We start from the raw sequence: 21,441 nt of genomic DNA on the forward strand, positions 1-21,441 counted from the left end.
CAGATACGATGTATCGATAGTATATAAAGAATGCCATAAGCTGGTCACACCTGTCGTTAGATTGTTTTTGCATCAGAGTATAATTTTTGCGAAAAAGTGCCCCCAACAGAATGTAATTTGTGTTTTGACTTTGCTAAATGACAATTCAACAAGGATACTCTACTGCCATCGTAAATGATCAGAAGTCATATCTCCAGGGACCTGATTTTAGGGTCCCGTGCCATTGTAAACTTTTCGCGTGTGCCTGTACTGGAAAGGAGCGTCTGATAAGCAGACCCCCAAGACCCTGGCCGAGTCCAAGCCAACAATGGCTCCATAGCAGTGTGAACAACCATTGCCAAACATTCGCCATTCGCCAACTACACATTTAAAACAAAAACGTAACACCAACGCACTCAGACATGTGCACCGTGCAGCTAATCTTTTGTAAATAAACTGCGTCCACATCTATTGTGAACGGGCACATTTTCTCGGTCACGTACGCCGCCGAGCTCCTCGTATCTAATATCGGTGCGGGTGGCTGCCACTTATCACCAGCATAGGTGATTCTCGCATCTAAGCGGGACGCCAGGTACGAGCCTGCAGCTTTGGACAGCCGCACCACCACCGAGTGCTGAGCGCCAGCGACCGGTCAACGGGTAAGTTTTCCCACCAAATGGGGCCACTCGCTGCAGCGAAGCGAACTTTTGTAAAATCGATTTTTCACTGCGCGAGGCCTCCCAACCACCCACTTTGTTACTGGACAGGGCTAGAATTAATTGCATTAACTGGTAAAATTTGCAAAGGCTGCAGCGTCCTTTCTTTTTTGGGTATTCCAGGGTGCAAAACAAGGAGTTCTTATTGGAACATTGTTATTATGATTCAGTGTGGGGCTGTTTTCGGTTTTAATTGCATTATTGCTAAAATAATAGTGGCTGTTTTTCCGCGAAGCCTAGCTGGGTTGGACTTTAATGAGTCATTTTCTTGGCAATTGGAAGCTTTTCAAAATAAACTCATCATTCGAAACCACAGAAAACCTCAAAGGTATTAGGAATTATTAGTTAGGACTGCTTGACTAAAAACTTGACTGCTCTTCAGTCCATTTTATGAATCTTTATGGAATACTATGGATTAAACTCACTTTTCTATGCTATGTTTTTTTACAAGAAAGATAAGGAATGGAAATAAAGGGTATTATTTGTAGGGAAAACATATATATACTGTTTTCTATCATTGATTTAGATATTATAATATATTCTTATCTAAAATATTAAGGTCAGCTTCCAAGTTATCATCTCCCGTGGGCCACTATTCTATTGGAAAGGATTAAAATGCGATTAATTATTTTTAAACTATAACTAGCATTCTATCCTTGAGTTAAAGACACTTAGTACAAAGCTGCCAGTCACTTACTTGCAGTTACTAAACCTTGATTAGATTAGATTACCTCTAATGTAGGCAACACTTTGGGATTAGCTTTTGTAGGAAAACCATCCAACTTCTGTACTCATACTTTGTTATATCCTCATTTCTATATAAACTTCAGCTTGCTAAAGAAAAATGTTTAAAATAAAAGGGTTCATTGATTTGAAAACTCACACCGTGCTCTTATTTCGACGACAGCTGCGACTTTAAAGCCCCCTCTCTGCCGACAGTCGGGGCATAATGACTTCGTCTAACCAAACAAAGGTAAACAAATGTTTGAGAAGCCTTTGACGCGCCCTCGATCCTGCGGCAGGACACCAGAAATCAACTCCTTCTGGAGGAAGCAACTGACCTGCGACAAAGAGAACATCTGCCGTTTCGTCTGAGTTTTTTCGGGTCCTTGGTCCTTACCTGCCCGGCCGTCAGTCAAGGAGCAGCAGAGTTCAATGCACGCCTGCGCAAATACTGCTGCAGCTGGTCCTTGGATGAAATATGGAATTTGGCTGGGAAGTTGTGATTTCCAGCGACAATTGGCACTTCCTTCTTGACGGAAAAACGAAGAGCGGAAGTCTCAAATGTTGTAACAGTTACGGCAACCCCTTTCTCTGGCTTCCTTGCAGCAACTTGTAAATAATCGCATTCGATTATTCCTGGCTAGCCCTATAAGCATACCCTATACCGGTTTTATAAGCATACCAGGAGCAGCAGGACCAGAACCAGGACCAGGCAGGCCCCTCTTCCTGTTACTCGTTCGATGCAAGACAACCGCTACGGGCTGTGGTGTCCGGTTACAGCTGGGAGAGTTCAGTTTGGTTTTTTTTTTCTTTCGGAAAGCCTGTCCCTTGGTTGAGTTTATTTTATGCTGGTTTTTCGGCCAAGGAATCTTGGGGGGTCGTGCGGTTGAAACACGAGGAGCATCTGGCCAGCATCCAAGCATTAAACTTGGAGACTGGAGATCGATCAGAATTACTTCAACTTCCTTCAATTACTGATTTTCGCTTGTAACCATTTGGCCATTAAACAGAATGGAACACAATCGATCTCTTTGGATCGATCCCCATCGAAATGATGGCAGCTGGCAGGCAGGATCCCTAGCCGTGGCACATGCCAACGAGGGACAACGACCGACGTAGCCAGATGTTTGCCACAGTCCTCTGCGTTGGAATCAATGCAACAGCAGGCCAGATAGACTCGGCCGGCTGCAATTCGTTAGATTGGTTACTCATACACACACTACTACCTAGTTCCCTAGCATTCCACAACCCGACAGATGTCGGGCCTAATAGCCTGCAGTCTATGGCTGCCTGCTGCGCCTCAACTGGCAGCTGCCAGCTGGCCGAGCTCCGAGTAAGTAAGTACTCGGCATGCAGGTGATGCAGCATTTTGTGTCTGCAGCTTGGAGCTGGACGGGAAGATTGTTGGACTGGACTGGATGGCTGGAGAAATGCAGAGCACGAGACGCACCACATGGGGGATGGCCGAAAATCAGCTGTTTTTGCGCAATGTTTATAAACAAAATGTGAGCCGGTGGCGGTGGCGGTGGCGGTGGCATTGGCAGTGGCAGTAACCCTTAGACATGTCTGGGCATATTTCTGGAATCACCACCGAGGCTCAGTTCAGAACAGAACAGAACCAGAGCACCAGAGTCACCACCGACCTACATTGGCGCACTGGCTCTGGGCCACATGGCGCATGGGGTGGTTCCGCTCACACGCACGGCCTTCGGTAGGTGCAAGGACGTTGGGAAACCCCCAAAATGTAAACAAACGACGAGCAACCCCAGACACCGGCAACAGCAATGGCAACGGCACCGACCGGCCTCATCCGCTCTTGCTTTGGACATGTGTCAGAACCACCACCCAACGGGTGGAATCGGTGGCGTGTGCCGGCATGTCATCCGTCCATACACAGCCGATGTCTTCGTCATTTTTAGGGGTTTTCCCGAAAATGGAACACCAAAAACACCCAAGCACCCAAAACCAAAACCAAAACCAAAACAGAGCGAGTCGTCCACCACGGTGGTAGTTAGAGCAGCAGCGCAAGGAGCTTCCGCTCCCATTCATTAGCCGTAGCCGTAGTAAACATACCCCCGGACTAGGTGGTGTTTTTGGCACGGATCCGTGCCGAGCCGCAGGTCAGGTGTACGGTTTCCAGGATGTGCTAACAAGTTTGCAACTCAACAGGTCGCCATCCGCCAGTGGGTGGATACCCCACCAAAAGGATTGGATTCCGAGAATTCCTCTAAGATCCTTTAATGTAGAACTCCTCCTAGTAAGTCTGTCTGTGTAAGTAACCTTCTTCCTGCCAAAGAAGGACTTTAGTTCTGTCTTGAATCCTTATTTAGAGCATTGTCGGAAGGCATCCGGCGCGCATCCTGCTCCACATTTTATAGCGACAGGATGCCCATGAAGCAGGCACTTAAGCACGCGTCGCGGGAAACTCGCCTACTTGTTATCCTGGCCGCCATTTTGTTGACCAATAAGACTGGGATGCGAAAAGTGTAGAACTAGCAATGGCGGACGGCCGCATAGAGGAGGCGAGTGTGCCAAGGAGAATTAATTAGATTGCGGCGGCAGCTGCTGGACGTACTGCAGCTGAGCAGAGAGCACCGACGTGTCCTGTGAGAGGGCCGGAGAGTAGCAGCGAGTTTGCGCCGAAAGCCTGTACTGGAAAAAGTTGTTATTTAAAGCGCAAGCGTTCTCCTCCTCCTCCTCCTTTGTCTCTCCGAATAGACGCCAGGACTATAGCGCCTGCTTTAAAAAAAAAGGACTCACACACACACACAGTTGTACAATTGGGCGAAAAATAAAATGTAACGAACGCAAAGCAAAAACAAAACAATGGCTGAGACAGAGAGTCGGGCTAGAGCCAGAGACAGAGCCAGAGCCAAAGCCAAACAGTTGTGCAATTGAGATAAAGGACAACAAAAGGGAAACTCCAAAAAGGGGACGCGTGCTTTGCTTTTTGGTCGACGGCGCACAGTGGTATTCATCCGGAAGTGGATCATATTTAAATGTCATACATTTATTAATGGGTTTTTGGAGGGAGGCCAGAAAATCCCATCAATTAAATAAATTAACTTCTAGTATCTTTTACTTATATAAATTGAAGAAAAAGGGACGAATACTAAAAATATAAAATATTTTAACTTAACCCGCATCTCACTGAAAGGATAATATTTAATTGTCCTTGATTTAATCAAGGGGCTGCCAAGACACCATTTTTCCCTGAAAAAGAGACCAGAAACTCTTAGTATTGAAAAGAAAATGCTTCTAACTCTTCTTTTATTGCTATTACTTTTATAAATTAAAGAAAAAAAGGATATTTGATAATGACATTTTTAAAAATATTTCAACTTATCCGGCATCTAACTAAATAGATGTAATTTAAGTGTCCTTTTTATACCCTTGCAGAGGGTATTATAATTTTGGTCAAAAGTGTGCAACGCAGTGAAGGAGACATCTCCGACCCTATAAAGTATATATATTCTTGATCAGGATCACCTCCTGAGTTGATATAAGCATGTCCGTCTGTCCGTCTGTCCGTCTGTCCGTCTGTCCGTCTGTCCGTCTGTCCGTCTGTCTGTCCGTCTGTCTGTTTCTACGCAAACTAGTCTCTCAGTTTTAAAGCTATCGACTTGAAACTTTGCACACACCCTTCTTTCCTTTGCACGCAGTATATAAGTCGGAACGGCCCGGATCGGCCGACTATATCATATAGCTGCCATATAACTGATTGATCGGAAATGGTATAACTTTGGTGTTTTTAGAGTTAGAGAGTTCAAATTTGACATGAGAGCTATTTTTGGCAAAATAATACGACATGCCAAATTTCGTAAGGATCGGCCGACTATATCCTATAGCTGCCATATAACTGAACGATCGGAAATGACCCAACTTTCGTGTTTTTGAAGATAGAAAGCTGGAACTTGGTACAGATTATATTTTTGGTCAGTTAATCCGACCTACCAAATTTCATTAGGTTCGGCCGACTATATCCTATAGCTGCCATATAACTGAACGATCGGAAATGGTATTTGGTAGAAATATCAACTTTCGTATTTTTGAAGATAGAAGTTTGGGACTTTTTTTAGATTTTGTATTGTAATAAATTGGATTATATATTCCTATTCCCATAAGGATCGGCCAACTATATCCGATGTTTGCGATATATATCCGGTTTTAACTGCAAGGGTATATAAACTTCGGCTCCGCCCGAAGTTAGCATTCCTTTCTTGTTTTGTTTAAGGTTTCAAAAAAGAGAGTTCAAAAAATCCTAATAATTAAATAAATGGCAAGTAGCTTCTAATATTTTTAAATAAAGACTTACTATACTATATACTACTATAGAAAACTATAGTTTTTGTTAGAGTACTTCAAATAAACCCGCATATAACTAAATAAATCAAATTCAATTGTCCTTAATTTATTAACGGGGTTTCAGGACACAAAGATACCTCTAAAAGAGGGCACCAAAATATCTAGTATCTGATACTATTAAAATTTTAAGAAAAAAAGGACAAAAAACTATAGATCCTTTTTTAATAAATATCCCAACTTATCCCACTGTCCTGCTTTGACGCGCGTGCTTAGCGGCACAAAAGGACATAAAACAGCCAACTGCCAGCAACAACAAAAGCAACAAAAACAGGAACAAGGAAAAAAGCATAAATAATCTTGTAGTTGTTGTCGCAGCTGAAGCCGAGTTGGAATTGAAATTTTATGTGAAATTTTATTAGAGAAATGTTTTGTGAAATCACACGAGACACACATACTATAAATGTATGTAAGTGTGTGTGTGTGTGTGTGGAAAGGGAGGAAGGAGGCGGAAGAAGTAGAAATGTGGAAAAAGGGGACGCACATTATGGCGGTTCTCTGTGTGTTCTTTGACGACGTCATCGCCAGTTGTTGTTGCTGCCGCTGCGGCTGATGGTTCCTGTTCCTGTTTTCGCTTTTTTTTACCGTTCAGTCAATGACCACATTGTGTACCCGACTGCAGTGTAAACTGCGCTCGTATGTGTGCGTGTAAGTCCTGCCGGAAGTTAACGCCGCCGCCTGGTCATTCTCGCTGCTTTTATGCAAGCTCTCTCTCTCTATCTCTCTCTTCCTGTCTCTCTCTTTGGGTTATGCATGAGCAAACAAGTTTTTTAGTCGCACTGGAGATCCTTGGCCCCCTCGCTTACTCAGTATTCTGGTCTGTGGGCAAGTCCTGCCGCGCAGTGTTGCCACTCTCCTGTGTTCTGGTCACGCTTTGATCCTGCCGTACTGCTGCCCCCCATCTGCGTCCTTTCCTCGCCCTGTCCCGAGTCCTGTAGGCGTTTCCCGGCTAATGACATGTTGTAAATTATACTTCTCCTCGCCATTTCTTTTGCCGCTTCATGCTGCTGTAATTACTCAAAATCAGCCATCCTTCCTCTGCCGCTTCCTCTAGCTGGCTTTTTATTTTATAATTTCTGTTTGTTGGTTTTTTTGTATCCTTTTTTTGTGGAAGACACGCGCTCCTTCACCCACTCTGTTTTTTCAAATGAAAATAATATATAATTTATTTTTGTTTAAAATTCTGATCATAAAATATGTAAATTATAGACTAGTTGCCAGAGATAGCTTCTGTTTTTAGGTTAAGGGTCCTTAAGGTCCTTGTCTTGTCTTCTTCTACCTACCACCGATCGGTTTATATCCTTGCACTCTAAGCCCTGATTAGATATTCTTGACGGGATCTAAAATCCCTGCCCGAACAAAGCCTAATGAGAACTAATCCTTAATCGAGATATCCCCTACCCTACCCCGAGTAGACGAGAGAGAGAGTCCTGCAAAAAAAAATAAAAGGACGATCGGGAGCGTGTAGAATGGCGAATGCATTTTCCATTTTCCATTTTCCACATCTAGTTTTCGCAACTGAACCGAATTCGAAACAGTTCGTTCAGGACCTCCAGGAGCAGGGGGGAACACGGCATTGTTTGAAGGAAAGACAGATGAATGGTTTTCTATTGATGGATATATGGATGGAAGAAAAAAGGACGATGGAAACAACGCACAACTGCTGTTTTTCCTCTCGAATTGAATATTTTTCCCCCTCCCCCTCCCCGAGGACTATTATCCTGCCAAACTTGTTTGGGCCGTCTCCCTCTCGTTGTACACCGATTTTCCTTTCGCATTATGCTTTGGCCAGAGCATTCGCATTAAAAGGACAACGCTCTTAGCGGTGCGAGTGTGTGTGTGTGTTTGTGCGAGAGAGCGAATGAGAGTGCGAGCGAGTTCTGCTGACGCCTGCGTTTGCGTCTGCGTCGCCATCCCATAGTCCTTCAGGCGTCAGGATGCGGTTCAGTCATTGCTCGCCGCTCAGACCGCTCAGACATGTCGCTCGTGTGTCGCGCCCGTCGTGAGTGCTTTTCGTGCTAGTTTGCCACAGTGCCAGAGTGTATGAGAGCCGAGAGCCTCCGCCCCCCTCCACTCCACTCCACTCCACCCATACTCGCAAACTCGCCAACTAAAGTCCAAGTCAAAGACTGGAAAACGACGCCTTTCGACCATCTGATGTTGCAGGACAACGCAAAACGACAAAATACAACAAAAAACAAAGCCAAAACCAAAAGCTAAGCTAAATCAGAGCTAAATCGTAAAAAAAAGTGTCGAGAAGAAAAGTGTGTTTTAAAAAACAAAACAAGATATTTGTGTGAAAGTTATACCTACTAAATAAATATAATATAAAATGTGCAATAAACTGCAACAACTGGCAACGGAGTACATCATCAGAACCGACTAGGATCTATCATCGAAGAGCAAGCCTTACCCGTAAAGTCACAGAAATACTTTGCCATTTTGTTAGGAAAAGCTACGAAAAAAAAAATATAAGTAACTGTGAGGCAAATACAAAAAAAAAAAAAACCCATCGAAGCAAATCACAAGTGAGTTCCAAATTTCGTCCTTTCACACACAAAACACACACACACACACACACACAAATACTAAAGTAGAAGATGTAAACACACACATATACAAGCTACTCGCTGGTTTGGGCGACTCGCTCGTTTTTGGAACCCCTCTGAATATCCTGCCTGTTTCCTTTATTCCTTTTTATTGCCGTTTGGAACTAGCAAATAGTTTGGCGCACTCGTCCTTTATAGATGTCCCCCCCTGGCCCCTCACCCTACCCCTGCATTGGCTCTCCCATCCGCTCTCGCATGCTCAGCGCTCTCTTGGTATCCTTTTCGCTCTCGAATCGAGTCCTTTGTCGGGTCGGGTGGTGGTACAGTTTTCTGCGTGGCCGAAAAATTGCGTAAATTTTCATCTAGTTTGCTGGGATGTCTCGCACGGCGTTGTCCTTGTTGGCTTGTATCGTCGAATCCAATATTCTCGTCGCTCCTGTCCTGCGGTCCTCATATCCTTTTTCAGACTATTTATGCGGAAAATAGGAAAAACAAAAAAAAAAACACGCAGAACTGGCAAAGAAAATCATTGATATTGCAATTGTGTGAGAAAAAACAAAGTCGCGGGATTTGTGTCATTTGCTTATTGGGCGTTTTCGGTATCCTGGCAGCGGGGACACCGATGGCGCCTTATCCTGGCATTCAATAATTAATTATCCGCATTCAGAGTGATTTATTGCGAATTTTTTGGTTTCCCACCTCTCGCATATACAGAAGTACATGGAGAGAAACATTTTGAAACAGAATCAGCGAGTAAAACTATTATTCCCAGGATACTTTTGTTTATTTCATCATTTAAGGAAATTACAATTATTTAAATTATGTTTATAAATTAGTGATATCATAGAGGTTACAATAAGAACTGTAAGATATCTAATAACTCTTTGAATTTCAGCTAAGGAAACTAGTTAAAAACATAAACCCATCCTTATCCTGGATATATGATATCGGTAGTCAGTTTACATTCCTTAGTTTGTAAGGATATCAGGAAAACGATCGCTGCACTTTTTTTTTTTTGTATGGGTTCTTTGGGTCCTATTTAGCGAGGAAAAGGAGAACCACTCGAACCGAACCGAGTAGGCAGGGGCAGGGGTAGCAGCAACTGCATATCCTGCCAGCCTTCCTTTCAGCCTGCCGGCCTGCCTGCCTGCCTGCTGTTGTCTCGCTGCCTCGCCCATTCATTCAAAAAAGGCGCACGGAAAGTTGCAGCTGTTCCTCGACGGCGCTCCTCCTTTTTTCGAGCGATCCGATCCTTTGACTAGAGGTATAGGGCAGGCAGTCGAACTGGCAAGCGGTGTAGGTCGGCATTGGCATCTGCTCAGCTCCTCAGCTCCTGGGATTAAGAACAGGCCACACGGAGATCTAATGTGCCATCTCTGCTTGTATCACTAGTTCTAGATCGGGACAGCGGTCGATGAGAGAATAGAGACACATCCAAAGGGAATAGAATGAAAATGTCAGACATACCGCGGATTATGGTCTTCCGGCCCACCTGGGAGGAGTTCAAGGACTTTCCCAAATACGTTGCCTACATGGAGTCCCAGGGCGCGCACAAGGCCGGACTGGCCAAGGTGGTGCCGCCGCCGGAGTGGGTGCCGCGTCGCAGTGGCTATGCCGATCTGGACGCCCTCAATGTCACGATACCGGCGCCCATCTGCCAGGTGGTCACCGGCAAGCAGGGCTACTACCAACAGATCAATATCCAGAAGAAGCCGCTCACCGTGAAGCAGTTCAGCGAGCTGGCCAGCACCGAGCGATATGCCACACCGAAGCACTTTGACTTTGAGGACCTGGAGCGCAAGTACTGGAAGAACATAACCTATGTGGCGCCCATTTACGGGGCGGATGTCAGCGGCAGCATCACAGACACCGACCAGGATGTAAGTTTGGGTTTTGGGGATATCTCTGACCTTGCCTCGTTCTCTGACCACTGACCTCTGACCTTGTTGCCTTAGAGCTGGAACATAAACCGTCTGGGCACCATCCTGGATTTCGTGAACAAGGACTATAATATCCAGATAGATGGCGTCAACACCGCCTACCTGTACTTTGGGATGTGGAAGACGACGTTTGCATGGCACACGGAGGACATGGACCTCTATTCGATCAATTACCTGCACTTCGGAGCGCCGAAGACGTGGTACGTGGTGCCGCCGGAGTACGGCCGGCGGCTGGAGAAGGTGGCCAACCAGTATTTCCCGGCTAGCTATAAGAACTGCAATGCCTACCTGCGTCACAAGATGACGCTAATCTCACCGCAGATTCTCAAGCAGCACAATGTGCCAGTTAGCAAGGTGCGTTCCTCTAGTTCCTCTCCCTGATTCTGGGCTGTTCCTCCGTGTCTAACTCTAATCCGGCTCTTGCAGATCACGCAGGAGGCGGGGGAGATAATGATCACTTTCCCATTCGGCTACCATGCTGGGTTCAATCACGGGTTCAACTGTGCCGAGTCCACCAACTTTGCGATGGAGCGTTGGATCGAGTACGGGAAGAGGGCGGTGCAGTGCACCTGCAGCAATGACATGGTCAAAATCTCAATGGACACGTTCGTCAAGCGGTTCCAGAACGAACGCTATGACCTCTGGCTGGAGGGGCGGGATGTCGGCCGGCATCCGGAGGATCCGCCGAACGGGGTGCCCTCCGCAGCGCCACTGCCCCCGCACCTAGACGTCCTGCTGTGTGATAAGAAGTAGGTTTCTCGCTCTCCCCGGGCCCTTGAATACTATCTGAAGTTTTGGTCTCCTCTCTGCAGAATGAAGAAGCAGTGCAACCCCACCAAGGCCAAGAGCTTTAAGGAGCGTAATCCTGACCTAGATCTGGACGAGATCCAGCAGAATCCGAACGTGCCCGACGATGTCAAGGCCATGCTGAAGGAGAGCGTGCTCACGCTCGACACCACTGACCTGGGTGTGGACGATGGCGACTTTGCCGGCGAGGAGGCTATGAGCCTGCAGAGTCCGGCCGACTTTAAGACCAAACAGGAGCTGTTGGAGTACATAGACGATGGCACAGGTGTGTGGCCGCAGGGTTCTCTTTCATTCGCCAGCTCTCACCTTCTTATAATCGTATTGTCTTTTCTTTCCATTTTCTGTCCTTTTTCCCCGTTTTCTCTTCTTCTTTTTGGAAACTAATTCTTTCGACAGAAGATGACGACGAGGAGGAGGACTTCAAGCGGCGCAAGCAGAAGCGGAAGTACGACGCCGACTACGACGACGACTGGCTAGCTTCCAAGCGGCGGACGAATTCGCGCAACAGCAGCCGAGGTCGGAGCCCGCGCACCAAGGACGACCGCTCCATTTCCCCGGCCTCGTCCACCTCCTCGACGTCGCGGGGCGCGAGACGCGGCAAGGTCGGCAGCACGCCCCGCAAGACGCCGGCGAGACGGAAAAAGGATCCCATTGCCACATCGCCGGCAGCCGGCACAGTGGCTGCATCACCAGCGCCGCCACCACCGCCTGCCGCAGCCACTGCACCACCACCAGCAGCGTCAGCGGCAGCTACACCCACACCAGTAACACCAGCCACGCGAACAGCAACAACAACAACAACAACAACAACAACAGCCATTGCAACAACAACTGGCAGCGATGGCGGCAGAGGTGAGAGCAGCAGCTATAGCAGCCACTGCACCACTGCATCCATATAAACACTGGCCTGGCCCACATCATCTCATCCATACAGTATCATATCATCCATCCACCCACACTAACTCCTTACCTTCCAGACATCCCCACCAGCATTCATTCATTCATAATACTTCGCATATAGAAAACATTTCACAGCTGCTTCGTTGCATTTCGATTCGATTCTCGAAAAATCGGAAAAGTTTGATCGGAAAGGCATTTGTATCGTTTCGTATTCGTTTTTGTGTTAATGTACAAATTAAGTCGTCTAGTTTGTTTTAATTGTAAGAGAAATATACGATCACGCTTTTAAATTAATGCTAAAAACTAACAAAAAATCAAAACTGTTTTACTAAAAAACTCCACTCGAAGGTGTTGGTGCTGCTTGGGCCGGTTCCACTTTCTGTTTTCTCCAAATCTGCTTCGCTTGCCCGCCGCTGCTCCCCTTACTCCAAAAACATGACACCCCTCCCCGCCATAACCCCCATTCATCCAAAACCATCGAAGGCCTAACCCCCCCTTGTTTATGTGTGTGTGTTTACATCAAAAGAAATACAATCACAATCACTGAATATCCTTGCACGAACCAGAAACTAAATTCCAACGATTGCCGTTTTCCAGATGCCAAAAAGGAGCAGCAATCGCTGCAGTTTATGCAACAGCCACGCAAGTTCGAGGGCAAGATACCAAAGCTAAGTCCCCCGGTCGAAACCGAACCATCCACATCCAAGTCTAGTCAGGAGCAACAGCAACAGCAGCAGCAGCAAAAGATCTACGTCAGCATGTTGCCCGTAGCCACCACCCTCAACGGCATTCCACAGCAGCAGCAGCAACAACAGCAGCAATATGGTAGCACGGATGGTTCCGTCTACCAGCTGCAGAACGAATTGGACATGCAAATGGACTGTGATGCAAATAGACAGGCTGTAGCAGCCGCCACGGCCACATATCAGACCACGGCCAGGAGTCCACAGCAACAGCAGCAGCAACACCAACAGCAGCAGCAACAAAGTGTTGCAACCAGCACAGCGAATGTTGCCGGTAAGTGTCTGGCTTGAACTTTTGAATACCCTACTTGTTTTGTTTGTTGGTTGTAGTCTTTGTGTATGGTTTAACCCTTCTTGTGTACTCGTAATTGGTGTTTCAGTTGGTGCTTCTACAACTAACCTCTCACAGTAGCAACATACTCACGCACTTTATGATTTGACTGTCACTTCAATTGGCCGAGATTCTCTAACACCCCTCTCCCATCTAATGCTTTGTTTTGTGCGTGTCGCAAACTCAATTCATGCCACTCACTTATATCATGCCACCCATTAAAATATCAATTTATTTCCCATTTTATTGTGATTTTTTAACGTTTTGTGCACAAAATTCGAATGCCCGAAAGGAGATCCCCAAAAACAAAAAAAAAGAAAAAGAACAAACATTGAACTCTTTACTATACTTCCATTTGCGGTTGAAAAATAATATTAAAAAAAAGACCTCCCCAATTAATATCGTCTCTGAATATCCAAATCCATCACCCGATTACCTGATTAACAAAAAAAAAAAACAATGCTTTTGCGACTGCTCCGCCTCACAACACAACATGCTCTTGTTTTAATTTGCGACACCTTTCCCAGGTCTGTTACCCTCGACTCTAGTCGATTTCTCATGAATATTGGAACTGTCACAGTCACAGTAAATAAATGCACAAAACCGTTTCAACCGAAGGAAATGCCGGGCAACAGCGCGGACTCATTATTTTACGTTATTACGCTAGTTTAAGATTTTACAAATCAAAGTTGGCGCCCACAAGCCAGACGCCAGTGCGGCCATTGAAGTTTGACAAAAGTGCTGCCCATCTGCACGGACAATTGGCAGCACTTGCGCGCCATTTTTGAATTTCTTAGTTTATTTCTTAATTTCAATAGTTTTGTTTACGATTTAGTTAGTTTTAGCAGAGATTCTATTTTTGCTGCCTCCATCTTTAGTTTCCCCCTCCATTTTTTGACACTAAACCACATCATGATCGGCTATCCTCGTTTTAGGAGGACTACTGCTGATCATGTTGGCCAAAAAAACACTTCCACCTTTTTCATTGCTCTGTCCTCCCGTATTTTCAGTTTATTTCTCGCAGTCGAGTAGGTTTATTTATTTTTTAGTTTATTTAGTAATTAGTATTGAGTTGCGAGTACTGTACCAGAGTTACAATTACGATTGCTGTAAAGTAGATCTAAGTAAACACAAATTCTACCGACAAACAAAAACCAATTCACTCACGTTCTCTCAATCTAACTTGTATATCCTGTATTGCTGTATCCAATCCAATCGATCAAGAGGCCCGTGTAAGTGCCACAGAGGGGCCACCCTTCTGGAGGGCCCTTCTGTCCGGCATCTACATCCAGTTGGCCAATAAGTTGCTTTCATTTTGCACAACATTAGTTTTATCCGAATCTGATTTGAGTGAATTGTTGATTGATTTCAATTTAAATTTCGATTACGATCTGATTTATTGATTTATGCAAATATTACATTCAAACACATCTTTTATGAACCGAACCGAATATGTATTTTCAAAATATATATAAACAAAAGACAATGTGGTCACAACTATTAGTTCGTCCTCCATCCTGCACACGAACGGCAACGGCAACGTCAACGTCAACGGAGTGGACACGAGTGGCCAGTACCACTACATCACCACCACCGGCGAGGATGGACAAACACCGACCACCATAGTGTTCGAGAACTACAACGGCGCCACCGCCGCCGCACCCACGCCCGTCTCCGTCTCGGTAACCGGGCAGCAGGCCAGCACGCCTGCGACAACGACCACCACTGCCCTGGTCAACACCGACGGCACCATCATCGAGTTCGACGGCAGCACCTACGAGGAGTACCACGTGCTGAAGAGCGAGCCCGGCAGCAGCGATTGCCTCAGCAACGGCAGCAGCGCCGTGGCCGCGGACATCATCAAGTACGAGCCGCAGCACGGCATGGCCGTCGAGGAGGACGATGACGAGGAGAGCATGCTGCACGTCAAGTACGAGGAGCAGAGCCTCGAGCACGATCCCGATCAGGATCACGAGTACGAGGACTACCAGGTGATGAAGGCTGAGGTCGAGGCAGAGGCTGCCGAGCAGGCTGCCGGCACCACCAGCTACACGATCAGCGGCCAGGCCAACACAACGCCCACATCGACGGTGTCCTCGATGGTGCCGAAGTCCGGATCGGCGGCAGCTGCCAAACAGAAACGGAAACGGAAAACGCGCGTCATCGCCGACGACGAGCAGGGCGAGTATCTGGAGAAGATGAGTGTCCGGGGCCTGGACATAGCCCGCTACGAGCACATCATCGACGGGGTAGCTTACTGCCTGGTGTGCGCCAAGAACGACATCTTCAAGACGTTCAAGAACAAGTACAGCTTTCAGCGGCACGCCTACCTCTTCCACGAGGGCCAGAACCGGAAGATCTTCGCCTGCCCCATCTGCAACAAGGAGTTCTCGCGGCCCGACAAGATGAAGATGCACAAGAAGGACAAGCACGGCGACGTGCCGATGCCGCCCTCTGCCACCACGACGCCCCTCAAGGCGGACGGCCCGCCGGCGAAAAAGGCGCGCAACGCCCGGACACCCCGGGGCCGGAAGTCGAAGGTCGGAGACGGCAGCACGCCGGCCAAGAAGCGCCTCGCCCAGATCGACAGTGTTCTGGACGAGGTCCAGAATGGCGAGTCCATCTCCATGGCCCCGGTACCTGTCAGTCAGCATCAGCAATCCATGCAGCACAGCCTTACCAGCACCCTGGCCCCGACGACGCCCGCTCAACCGCAACAGCAGCAGCTCCAGACCCTGCCGTCGCTAGACTTCAGCGGGATGATCCTGCCGGGTGGAGCTCAACTGGCGTTAGCCAACCCGGGGGCCACCAGCTCCATGGGACTGCAACGCGGACCGGGCACGCCCAACGGCGGCCAGGCTGGGGCGCCCACAACGACACTGATATACTCCAACCAGCTGGAACTGCAACAGGCGTTGCTGCAACAACAGCTGCACGGCCAAAGCATAATGATCCAGGACCAGGCCGGCAACCTTGTGCCCCTCCAGCTGGACGGCTCGCAGGCGATCTACACGACGGCGCCGGCAGCTCCGCAGGCACAGCGCAGCCAACCCACAACGGCCACATATCAGACAGCCCAGCAACAGCAGCAACAGCAACAACAACAGCAGCAGCAGCAACAGCAGCTGGTGCAGCAGCAGACGCTGAAGGTGCCTTCGAGTCAAGCCCAGCAACCCCACTACGAACTGGACAACGTGACCTACCTGAGCTCCACGTCGGCTGCCACACCGGCGGCGGCCGAGCAGCAGCAACAGCACCAGCAACACGTCATCGGCACGGTCCAGAGCTACCAAATCCTGACGCCCGATGGCCTGCAGAGCTTCCAGCCGAAACTGGAGGCCGCCGAGCTGGGTGACCTGTGCCCCTACTCGCAGTACACCTTCACCACGCATACCGGAGCCCAGCCGACGCTGAATGCGAACGCCCTGGACGCACAAACGCAGCAGCAACACCACCAGCAGTCGCAACACCACCAGCAGCAACACCAGCAGACGCACCTGCAGCTGCAGCAACCGTTCGCCACGCACCACAATCCGCACCAGCAGTTCATGGAGCTGAAGAACGAGCTGCTGATCAAGGGCAGCGACACCTACGCCCTGGACACCGCCTCCATGTACCATCTGCCCTTCTCGCCCACCTCGATGATCAATGCGGTGAACGATGTGAACACCTCGTCCCTGCTGGAGACCAAAGAAATTAGGTAAAGCTCTTTTTCCAGAACTTCTATCCCCCCCTAGCCCGTCCATCCCTCCAATCCCCGAAAGTATCGCGCTCTTTAGAACTACTGATCCCACTGTATCTTGTACCTTGCTCCGAAACCACCTCTATGTATCTCTGTATCTATCACTGTCCTATCTATTGATCGGCTGCTCCTGGGAGTCTCTGGGAGTAGTCGGTCCTCGATCTTCCTTTCACGTATTTAGAGCCGCGCAACGCCCGCTGTAATACTTGCTACTAAACACTTGCAACACTCGATGGCCGCCACGAACTACATTACCACAGAAAACAGACGTTTTGATGAGTCAAGTCGAACCAAGTACTACATTAAGCATAAACCTGATTAGTTATTAACTAGCTATTACTTTAGTTTTATTCGTTTATGCATTTTTCCGTAAGGCTTTCTCTACACACGTATATTTTTGTATTTTTATTTTTATTTATTGTAGGAGCTAAGTCGATTTTTGTGCATTTATTTATTTAAGCCAATCGGAGTCGACACTGAGTGTGTGTGTGTATGGCTTTCTGTTGCTTTTTGTTGCTAATCCACCTGCTAACTTGATACCCCCACTTGATACCTGGCTCGATTCCAAATTAATCATCCAATCACCCCATTCCGTAACCGTTTCCGTTCCCCTTATCGTTTTCGTTTTTTCGAGAAAATCTTGTGTTTTAAATACGTTTTATACTTCAATGCAATTTTGTTCTTTTTCTTTCTTTCTCTTGTTTTATTTTATGTACACACAACCAACCCACCAACCAACCAATCAATCGAAACTATAACCATTACTATAACCACGAAATAAACGCCTGCAAACAATATATAGCTATGATATATCAGAGGCCGTACTATTAGCCCTCTGAGCCCAGATCCATTGCCACCGAAAGCTGCAGCCAAAGTACCAAAAAAAAAGAATAAAAAATAAAACAATAATGTTAAATATCACATAAGAAGACCTCAAGTGAGAGAAGACTCAGAAAGTATAACATTAAATGCCAGATCCCAAGCACAAGCCGCGCAAATGGAAGCTATTTTCAATGTTTGCCGAGATTTTGGTCAAGAATGAAAATAAAACCATCCATCCATCCATCCACATCCATTCAGTCGCTTGAGGACATCTCTTGCTTCATTCATTGAATCATTCATGTTGTGTCTGCCACGAAAAATGTTCTCCAATCTCAGACCCACTCATAACCAGTTTATTAAAAAAATAAATAACAATAATAAAAAAAATAATATAATTGGACAATTAGTGCAAGGTATGTGTACTTTTGTTTACTCGCTTTATTTTCATATTTTTTGATTTTGTTTTTGTTTGATACTCTTGTGTTTTTATGTAAATAAAAAAAAACAATCATATCCACTGGTTCTTTGACTTTTCCACACTGCCTCTGGACAGATCTAGATATATGTATATGGTATCTGTTTAGACGGCTACTGACCACCATATCATCACGATCTGTTGCCACATACTACCACATTAAGCTATCAGTCATAAGCGTTGTATTATAATTTACTAACCCAGATTAACTTTGATTTAAGCATATCCTAAAGCTAAATTTAATTTTAAAATTCAAACTAAAACTAAAATCAAAAGATGAGACCACTAACCAACCGAAAATAAGGATCCACAAAATATGCTAATCAAATTGTTTTTATTTTTCTTTTTTCCACCTTTTCCACAACATTTTTCGTTCGTCTGTTGTTTGTGTTCTTGTGTTCCATTCCATATATGTATGATTTGCACACGAAATCTCATAAACATGCGACACAATCAACAACAACATCATCATCATGAACAACAACAACAACAACAGGTTCTTCTAAACACGTTACCAACGTCCAGAAACAATTGTTCAAGCGGCCACACACTCCACGCATTCACAGTACCACCCATCCACTGAACACTGACCACCAGACTCAGTATACTACTACCACCACTACCACCAACCTACCAGTCAGCGGCAAGACCACGAACATGAATAGTGAAGATTTGCAGCATCGCCAAGCGGAAGCGAATCGCATTTACTACGAAGAGATTGTCCTCAAGCAGGCCAAGTCCCGGGCGCGAATCCAAGAACCCCAAGAACGCAGCCCAAGACGACGCAGTTTCGTCGACCACTTCGCCGATTTTGTCTCACACTCGTTCAGAACTTCTCCCAAGCCCGATCCCATGCCCCCAGTGCTGCATCCCACCACTAATGCGTATGCTGTCTCGTCTCTCCCTCCTCCCACAACCAGCAGCGGCGGCAATCCCGTGGCCTTGGTGAGCAGCAATGCCGGCAGCAGCAGCAACACCACTGCCACCAATGGGCTAAAGGCGGCGGCCAAGAAGACGCCCGTCATCCTGCTGGCCGCCCGCGGCGGTGGCAAGCCCACGCCGATCAGCATCCTCAATGGCGGCACCAAGCCAGGCAACCCAACTGGATCCGAAGCTGTCACGGTGGTGCGCGTCAATGCAGCCAGTCGTGGCCAGCGCCAGGAGCAGCCCCTACCCCAGGAGACTGAAGCGGAGGACCTGCCCGAGGACGAGGAGCTCGAAGAAGAGTTGGACGAGGATGGAACGCCGCTTAGTGGGCTGTCCTCGTCCACAGCGCAAATACTTCGCAAGTTCCGCATCCCCAAGGGAACGGCTCTCACCGCCAAGTCGGGAGAGAACTACCTGGCCATGCCCACGCCCACTCCCTCGCCGCCTGGAGTCAGTGTGGTCAGTTCGGCCGTTGACTCTGCCGAGTACGTTGAGAACGAGGACGACATTATCGAAGAACTCAACGAAGACGACCTGGTCGAGGAGATCATCGACGAAGAGGCCGTCGGCGAGGAGCAGTCGGAGCTTGCCGAGGCCCCGCCAGCTGCCGCCGAAAGCAATGGCCTGGACCTGAGCAGTTCGAATGGTACCACGGCAACGACGACAACCGCCACGATGATGCTCGCCCCCAACCCACCGCCACTACAGCTGCAGACAGTGGGCCCCAATGGCACCGTCACCTGCTTCAACCTGCCGGCCAACACCATCCTGCTGCAGTCCGCCGATGGCAGCATCATTGCCGCCACCCAGGTGCCGCATCCCAACAAGGCCGGCCAACAGCAGCTGATAGCCCTGCCGGGAAACGTGGCACTAGCACCTGAACCAACTGCTCAGGCCCCACAGGCCACGCAAACGCTTCTACTAACGGCCGATGGCACGGCCATTCCCATCCTGGCCGCCACCACTCCTCAGCAGCAACAGCAGCAGCAGCAGCAGCAGCAGCAACAACAGCAACAGGCTGCTGCTGCTGCTGCTCAGTTGTTTGCCGCGTAGGGTCTAATGGGTGGCCAAATGGGTCGATTTTTGAACAGCGCCACCATAATACCGACCACCTACTTCTTTTAAAGACCAAAACTGGGTTGCCCATGACTCAGGGCTGTTGCTAAAGCCCTGAGTTGTCGGCAACCACAGCCCTAGCCTCGAACCATGATGTCAAAAATCGTCACATTCGGCCACCAAAGAGGGGAACGAAACTGAAACTGAAACAAAACTCAAAAATAACTCAAAAAGAAGCCAAGCTAAATCACTGATATTACTACAATGTTGGATGTGCATAGAAGTTTATTTTTTTATTAACCAAATCAAAAGGAATATTGTCTAAAAAAATCAAACGTTGTTCATCGCGGGCAGTGTTTGCTGTGGAAGGGCATACTTAAAAACGTCTTAAAAACATATATTTAAATTATTTGTACGCCTAAGCTAAGTTTTAAGTGAAAAGGCGAGACACACACCCCATACCAGTTTGTAACTATTTTACCTGCCGACACCGAGCAGCCAAAAATACGTTTAGCATAATTTTCGAGTTGCGAGAACTTTTCGGTTTCTTTCCGCAAAAAATTGTTTAATCGTGAGAGTTCTCTATAAATCATATATATATTATTTGTTCCTTGCATAATGAGTAATAGACAGCAGCGACTATGCAACGTAAATCTTTAGTATTTATTCAATAAGTTCTCAATGTATTTATTTATTTTTGTTAACACCCCCCCTCATATCTATGTGCCCCTTGTCCCTTGTCACTATGATTTCTTTTATCGAGTGTTGTATATTCTTTACAAACATATATATATTACATTTTTATCTGCAATTTTGTTATGCCATTAAACTAAAATAGGAATTCAAGCATAGCACTGACCTAATATTATTCTAGGTTCTAGACTGGATAATATAGATTGAAGTATTTTTTTAAGAAATTGTGAATTCGACTAATCAAGACCTAAACACAACACACACACACACTAAACTAAGCCGCGCTAGATTAAGGCTAAAGTAACATTAACTAATGGAGGACAATGATTCAAAATTAATATAAATATGTAATCTAAGATGCAAACAAATAAGCAAAGTGAGTTTCACTTCTGTAAGATATATACTATACCTAAGGTCTAAGATTAACGAAGAAGGAGAATTATTTAAGCATCTCGAGCTAGCGTACATCATGTATCATAAAAGGTCTAAAGCTAATATTACTTTAGATATACATATATATTTATTATAAACAATAAAATAAAATTTTAAAAGTTTAAAGCAATAAACTGGATTTCTTTATGTATAATTTATTATGGAATGTGTTTGACTTGGGTGTTTGGATTATTTAAGGATAGTTCTTGCAGGATTCTTTACTTTTTAGAAAATATAGCAGGAT

The 21,441-nt window shown here is 46.7% G+C and overlaps 1 protein-coding gene across 9 annotated transcripts; it reads left to right on the forward strand.

Moving 5' to 3' along the window:
• Positions 1-31: 31 nt before the first annotated feature.
• Positions 32-21,323, forward strand: Kdm4B (Lysine demethylase 4B). 9 transcript variants are annotated; one of them, XM_043210981.2, is made up of 9 exons: positions 32-638; positions 9,722-10,209; positions 10,285-10,623; positions 10,696-11,018; positions 11,082-11,341; positions 11,473-11,928; positions 12,574-12,993; positions 14,533-16,750; positions 19,010-21,323. In XM_043210981.2, the coding sequence occupies exons 2-9, from the start codon at positions 9,778-9,780 to the stop codon at positions 20,067-20,069; spliced, it is 5,508 nt and encodes a 1,835-aa protein (XP_043066916.1). In that variant the 5' UTR covers positions 32-638; positions 9,722-9,777; the 3' UTR covers positions 20,070-21,323. The 9 variants fall into 9 exon arrangements, with proteins under 9 accessions (XP_043066916.1, XP_043066917.1, XP_017092516.2 ...); XM_043210982.2 differs by having other exon boundaries at positions 11,476-11,928; XM_017237027.3 differs by lacking the exon at positions 19,010-21,323 and adding an exon at positions 18,586-18,728.
• Positions 21,324-21,441: the final 118 nt, after the last annotated feature.

This window comes from Drosophila bipectinata, chromosome 2R (assembly GCF_030179905.1).
Source record: "Drosophila bipectinata strain 14024-0381.07 chromosome 2R, DbipHiC1v2, whole genome shotgun sequence".
NCBI classification, from domain to species: domain Eukaryota; kingdom Metazoa; phylum Arthropoda; class Insecta; order Diptera; family Drosophilidae; genus Drosophila; species Drosophila bipectinata.